Consider the following 7,245-nt stretch of genomic DNA (forward strand, 5'->3'; position numbering starts at 1 on the left):
ACAAAAAAACCCCTCTGCCTTCTCTGTAGCGTTAAATATTCACAAAGAAAGTAAATTTCAAGCGGTACTTTGCCCCATTCCTTACACCTGACAGGTCTCTACAGCAATAGCAGGGTTGTACCAAAGGACAAGCACAGCCTCTGTATCCCCGGTCAGAAAAACAACAGAAAGGGAACAGTACAGAGTTTCAAATGGAAAAGGCTGCTCCGTTAGCGGGCACAGGTTCTGCTGCTCAGCAGTAACGGCAGCGGCGTGTGCGTGACAGCCGCCTGTGGGACCATGCCAATTAAAACTGCATAAGTGATCCAGGAAAAGGAGAGTACTTCTGTTCAGGAGCTGCAAGGACCTTCTTGGCCTTCAGTGCCTCCCAGTGGAGGAGCACACGACCCGCATCCAGCCCCACAGTCCTTGCAGCGCGACTGAAGCCAGCACTCAGCCAACAAGAGCGCTATGGATCCAAGCACTGGCCACAGGAGCCACAGAGGAGGTGGGTTGAACACACTGAGCAGCCCTGCCCGTCTGCACTGGGATTTATTTGGTGGAGGGGAGGAGGAACTGTTGTGAAAACGAGCTCACTCAAAAAGCGAAACCACACCAACGTGTGACCGTATCACACACGGGCACGCTGTGCTTTAATGACTACCAGCAGTATTCCCAACAACACACCGGTGTTAAGATACTTAAACACAATTTTTGATCTGTTGTTAAGTGCTTCAGAGAGGGTGAAAGCCCTTAGCACTGCCTAAAATTCAGGGAAACAGAGCAGACAGTCAGTATGTGACTTGTTTCAAGGCCTAAGTCAAACCTGTACCAGACAAGAATGAAGCTCAGCCAGAAGTCCCAGGTTTGTTTTTTTTTTTTTACAGGCCAAGTCTGAGTGTTATAAAATTACTTTAAATGGTAAAATTTATCACCTAGGCACAGACACCAACAGTAACAGCTCTTGAAAGCAAAGACAAAGTTCAGCAGTAGAACAGGCAGAAGTGGGACAGGCTCTCAGCGCTCGGCGTCAGAAGGTGCATAAACGCTGCTCCAAAGCGGGACCAGCTCTCAAAAGCCTGGCGCTAGGCCGGAGGCTCACATTCATCCACTGCCCCTTCCTTACTCAGCTAAACGGGTAGAGCGGACCAGATTTCTACAAAGGCACTGAATGCAACACCAAGTTACCTTCCAAGTGAAATAAAAGCCCTACAACGCTTTCAGCAATACAAATTATTTGCTACTCTAGAGGTCTGTCCTCCCTCCAGTAACTGGAGTTACCTACATCTGACTCCCTTTCACACACAGACCTCTGAAGTCTGGGGTGGGTTAAGGTACAGGAACAGGATGCAGTAACTCAGGGGTGTGACTGCAGTGGACACGGGATGGCTGGGCAGCTGCTCGTCTCCACGTGCTCCTTGGCCTGAGCAGTGCTCACAGCTCTGCCAGCACAGCCGCGGTGATCAGCACAGTCACACACAGCACTGCTGAGTAACTGCGGAGCTGTCACAGCCCCCGTGCAGACCACAGCGCTAATTACACTGTCCCTTAATGAGCATACCCTGCTTCCCTCACCTGGGTGATCCCGCTCACTGACTGCTGGTCCATAAGCTGTATCTCTGTCTAGGTGCTCTGCACTAGAGGCCCTCAGTTAGCATATACACCCTGAAGTACAGTAAAATCACACTGTTTACATTAGAAGTGGGTACTGTGCATAAACACGCATTATGTGCTCGCTGCCCAAATCCAGGCCCCTTTCCTCCTGAGGTTCCCTCGCCTGGCAAACCCTTCAAGGCAGAGCTGGGCCCGTGCAAACAGCAGTAATCCCCAGACTGTTACTCAAAGGTCATGAGTGAACAGTAGTGGCTCTAAGGACTTTCTTTTTCCTCCTTTGTGCAACCCTGGCAAATAGGAGCTTAGGAGGCTTAGTCAGAAGAATGATGCTAATAAAATAACACAGCAGCAGCAGCTCTGCTCTGCAGTCTGCAGCTCTCCCAGCCCAGGAGCAGCGCTCCGAGATCCAGCCTCTTAAAGCAACAGATGCCACTCTGGAAACAGAGGAAATCGCTACAACTCTAACTCCTACCTCAGATTAACTTCTCTTGTGAAATACTTCTAAAAACAACTTAGCTCTATCTGGAGTCAAAAGGAAATGGATGCACAGTAGCTTTGAGATTACGTGATAACAACAGAAGAAAAATATACCAAGACCTGAAGAAACAGGGTTGCATACTGGTCTAGTGTGACCCTCCTGAAGTAACTCTTCCAGATTGGGGGGAAAAAACAAAAAAAAGGGTTCGCATGCAAGGTCCTTCTGCATTAAATACTGTACTTTAAACTCATGCTCCACTTCATGTTGAAACAATTCCACCTGGGTACCAGGTGTCTGCCGCAAAAATTCCCCAAAGCGATCCCCCACCATCGCAAAGCTTGAGAACCCTCGGTTACTCACTGGAAATCGTCTGTGACACCGAAGTGGCCGTGGTGGTGGTGGTGGAGGTGGTGGAGGACTGAGTGCTGGAGGAGGTGGACGGGGACGCTGCGGACGCGGGACTGCTGGTGGTCGGCGTGGAGGCGCCCACTGCCTGCGCCTGGGCCTGCGCCTGCGCCGCCAGCATCGGCGTCAGCTCCGACTGCTGAATGACTTTGACCCCGTCTGGCTTAGTCCACGCCGACTCCCGTGTACGTGCATTATAGAAATAGACCTACAATTCAAGAACGGCACCATCGAACGACTGCTTATCTGGAGGAGGGGCTTTTATAACGGCGTGGAGGCGCCCACTGCCTGCGCCTGGGCCTGCGCCTGCGCCGCCAGCATCGGCGTCAGCTCCGACTGCTGAATGACTTTGACCCCGTCTGGCTTAGTCCACGCCGACTCCCGTGTACGTGCATTATAGAAATAGACCTACAATTCAAGAACGGCACCATCGAACGACTGCTTATCTGGAGGAGGGGCTTTTATAACGGTCTAGTTCCCCCCGCTTTAAAAATAATTAATAAGGGAGTAGACAAGAGCGCAGGATTTTTCCACAGCGCAACACTGCGTGACACACGCGCTGTGTCTGTGAACCAGCTCACCTTGCCATCTGGAGTTTTGTTTTCCACCCATATCTCTTCAGCCGGGGGCATTGCCGGTGTCCCAGGGGCACTAAAAAGAGGGAACATCATACCAGGAGGTGGTGGCATGCTACCCATGGGAGGAGGCATAAATGGTGGTCTCTAAAGGCATATAACAACAATAACGATGATGATGACGATGGTAACAACAGTATCACAGTTTTCAAGCAGTTTTCCTTTATTAGAGCACCACAAGCAGTACAGCTGCAGAAAGGTGACCCCAGCAGTCCTGAGAGCTGCTCTAACAACCCAACGCTGCCAGCTCAGAGGACGCTTCCCAATGCACCACCGCCCACGGTGGGAGAGCTGCCACTGGAAAATGGGAAAGAGAAAACCCCTCTCCTGGAAGGGAAAAGATCCCAGTGCAAGAGAGGAGGAATGGGAGAACCGCTCCTGGGTAACTGCCACTGAGACATGCCCAGCTGCGAGCCAAATGCACCACCACAGAGCTCGGCAGTGCCCTCCCAGGGAAGATATGTTAAAATAAGGTTACAAGTGAGGTTGCAATTTGTGAAGACAGCAGAGCAGTGGATTTCATTACAATCCATTATGTCATTACAATCCATTTTCGTCACAATCCATTCTTCATTTCCTGCTAACTGAAATTCTAACTAGTGCCAGTTTAAACAGGGGAAAAAATCAAATTACATTTTCACCCCACACACCACTGCTACCTGAAGGCCTTGCAAGGTACACCAAGTTCTTCTGTTCTACTTGTTAATTTGGACTGCTCTGAAATGTCCTGCGCAGAACAGGTAGAGTGAATACTTCCCTGTAAAAAGACAGTCAACAAAATCCTCCAAGTTCTTTAACTTCCTCTGCATACACCTACAACCGACCTCATTAGCAACCTCTGCTGTACGAGCGACATTTTAAACTGCTTCTTAAGTTCACGTACCACCTCCGATCTTTGTTAAACACAAAGGAAGGATCTTTGTTAAACATGAAGGAAGTCAAGAGCACACAGAGAGAATTCCAAGTAAAAAAGCCATGAGGGTCACTACAGCCTTTCTTTCCTTCCTTATTTCTCCTCCACCTGGCCAGGGGATGATCTTTCTCTTCACTGCTCTACAATCAGTAACTCCAGCAGAGCTCACTTTTCTGCCTGCAGATGCTGCTGTCCCCAAAAAGGGGTCAGAAGGCTCCAGGGCCGTGCTGGGAGTGAGGAGGGGTCCGCTCGGAGCACACCCTCTCCTCCATTCCTACCACAGCAGCTTTAACACCGTGTGTCCCCTCGCACCAGACACAGGAAGAGAAGCTAAAACCCAAACATTCGGTCCAAAGCGGAGCCCAGTGCAGACACAGCATGGAAAACACAGACACGTTTGGTGCACGGACCCCACGCAGCCGTAGAAGACACGGCCACTGCACAGCGTGGTGAAATGGCCGCGATGTAACGGCTGCAATCCGAGGCACCTCCAGAACATAAATCAGACGCCAACCACGGAGACAGCAGCAGCCAGGCCTGGGGCTGCAGACTGACCCAGGCTGGTTCCTGAACCTGCAGGAAGGACGCAGGGTCCTGCTCTCCTCGGCACCGCGTACCAACACTGCATCGCTTCACAGCCCTCCAGGACACCAACAGCCACACCAAGGGGGAAACTGGGACCACGAGGCACCAGAAGAAAGGTGCAGTAGGCAGAAAGTCTTAAACTCGAGCTGAGCATGCAAACACCACAGGACAAGCCCCTAGTGAATGAAAGGAAACGATGGCATTTGGGGAGGTGAGTGGGGCTGTTTACACCCTCAGTCTTTTCAGCCTTTAATGCCACCTTGCTCAGCTGAGTTTCAATGAAATGAGCAGCCACTTCCCAGCAGCCCAAGTTCTAACAACTGTCTTTTTTCTCCTTGAAATCTTGTGCTCAGGACGATGGCAGCACACAAAATCAGGCTTGTTTCAGATGAAGTCCAGCTGAAGTCCTTGCTCATGCTCTGTACCGCTCCCTCCACGTCCCCCACAGCTGCGGGCAGAGCTCCGCAGTGAACCACTCTGCACTGATAACGTGGAAAACAGCCCCCATAGCCCTGTGCCAAAAGCTGTATGCAAAACAGGGCCTAAAACATGATGAGATGGCCCAGGCCAGCATGTTTTCTTCCCATCTCACCCACACCCCTATGTTTAAAATAAATCTCACAGCACGAAGGTTTTCACTGTTCTATTACGAACAGTGGATTTAAACCATTGTTTACAACCACAGAGCACCACTCAGCTGTGCCTGCAGCCCACGGCAACAGCACTGCCCTAACAGCGCTGTACTCCTGCAGCGCTGCTGAAACACAGACCTTGTTCACCAATGTGTTCTATCTTTCAAACTCTCCTGTCTCTGAAAAGTAGGAAAAGAACTTGCACGTCACTGTGAAATACAGTCAGAAATCTACCTCCCTTGAGTCCCGCAGGCTCCTGCTGTCCCTGTAGGTGCCAGGAGTGCTCTGAGTCGAAAAATACAAACAAACATAGAAAACCAAACAAACCAAAACCAAATGCACAACAACAACAAACATAAGATAAAGAGCATTCTCCCTCTGCCAAGAGTAAACTCAGCCAGCACAAGGGCCACCTGCAGCTGCTCCATTTAAACACTGGGCCCACTCTCGGGTTTCTTTTCCAAATGTTTACTTTTCCTCTGCTGGGGTGTGACAATCTCTGACCACGCTGACACCAGACACAGCTCACCTCTGACTGCATCCCTGCTCCTCAGAGCTGCTGCCTGCCCACCTCGGTGCTCTGTAATAAACCACCACGGCGAGGGCAGGAGTGGCTCAGGCAGGACCCCACACAGGGCTCAGCTGCACCTTCCTCGTGCGCCTGTTCCACCTCACCAAGGGTGCACCAGCAGACAGCAGAGCCACAACAACCCTCGGAGGCTGCTGTGTCCTTCATGTGCCTGCTTCAGGGAGTTCAGAACCCCCAGCGCAGCCGAGTCCTGCGTTCTGCACAGCCACCAGGTCAGGCTTTAGAGAAGTCTCTGCTGGTGAGCACATCCTAACTGTGTAACTGATTCATTCAGGAGTGCCTCCAGCAGCTAAACAGAAGCTGTGTTTACATACCACAGGTACGTACTGGTTCTATAACACCCCACACGAGCCTGATGTTTTCATCGCGCCCTGCTATTTTTCTCATCCATTTTAATGTCTTTCCTCTCATTATTTCCACACGTGAAAACAAACAATAAAAAAATCCCCGAGTCCCAACTCACCAAACCGAGAGAATCTCCCGTTCTTTACCTGTAAATGCGGAGGTCCCATCGGCGGAGGAATCCCCCCGGGAGGCGGCATCGGAGGCATGTTTGGATCAAACGGAGGACGTCCAAAAGGGGGGCGAGGTGGTGGAGGAGGACCCCGCATCATGCCAAAAGGTGGAGGAGGCCGCATGAGAGGGGGTGGGCCTCTCATGACCGCGTTTGGTGGGGGAGCTGGGCCACGAAACCTCAGTGCTTGCTGCTGAGCCATTCTGTGGATAAGGCCAAAGGGAAACAAAGCTCACTTTCGTTTGCTGCTTAGCTGCGGGAAAATCAATTCTTACAAGAAACAGGGAAAAGCCCTAATAAATATCAAAAAGGTGTGAAAAAATAATGAGTTTGAATGAACAGAATTAAGTGTGCGACTACTTCAATAGTGTCTTCCCCTTGGCAATTAAAGTTCGTTAGTCCTCAACTGTTAATTTTCGGAAATGGAAGTCACTAACCCAGCGCTGGGAGCAGGGCAGGCAGGCACTGCAGAGCCACATCCAGTCCTGCCCGAGCTCCTCTGACACCACCTGAGCTCTGACTCCTGTCTGCACACACAGCCCAGGCTGCTCCAGCCACGGCTCTTGACCGTGCCCGGTTCCTCACCGCTCCGCAGCACGGGTACCTGTCAGGGCTATCTACATCCTCTGCTCCTGCCACCTGCGGTGGGGTCTGAGCCCTGGCCACCGCGCCAGACCCACTGTGCCACCCAGCCCTCTACGCGGGGAGCTGTGTAAATGGATATATAGAAAAAACGTTCACCTTTGGAACCAACAAACGCTCTTCTGCTGCTCTCAGGGAAACAATTTTGCCCACCATTTAGTGCCAGTTGGCATGATGACTCAAAATTGAAAAAAACAAAGGTTATGAGAAGGTGAACGGCAACACCCGCAGCTCCGCGCCCAGACCGCAGGGCAGCCTC

At 51.3% G+C, this 7,245-nt stretch overlaps 1 protein-coding gene across 1 annotated transcript in view; it reads right to left on the minus strand.

The window, feature by feature from the left end:
* Nucleotides 1-6,546, minus strand: part of TCERG1 (transcription elongation regulator 1) — a 29,264-nt gene extending 22,718 nt beyond the window's left edge. Inside the window, 4 exon segments of the mRNA XM_010181758.1 lie at nt 2,432-2,717; nt 2,762-2,884; nt 3,058-3,198; nt 6,322-6,546. Of these exon segments, the coding sequence (XP_010180060.1) occupies nt 2,432-2,717; nt 2,762-2,884; nt 3,058-3,198; nt 6,322-6,546 (775 nt within the window).
* Nucleotides 6,547-7,245: the final 699 nt, after the last annotated feature.

Source organism: Mesitornis unicolor, unplaced genomic scaffold (genome assembly GCF_000695765.1).
Source record: "Mesitornis unicolor isolate BGI_N332 unplaced genomic scaffold, ASM69576v1 scaffold3133, whole genome shotgun sequence".
NCBI lineage: Eukaryota > Metazoa > Chordata > Aves > Mesitornithiformes > Mesitornithidae > Mesitornis > Mesitornis unicolor.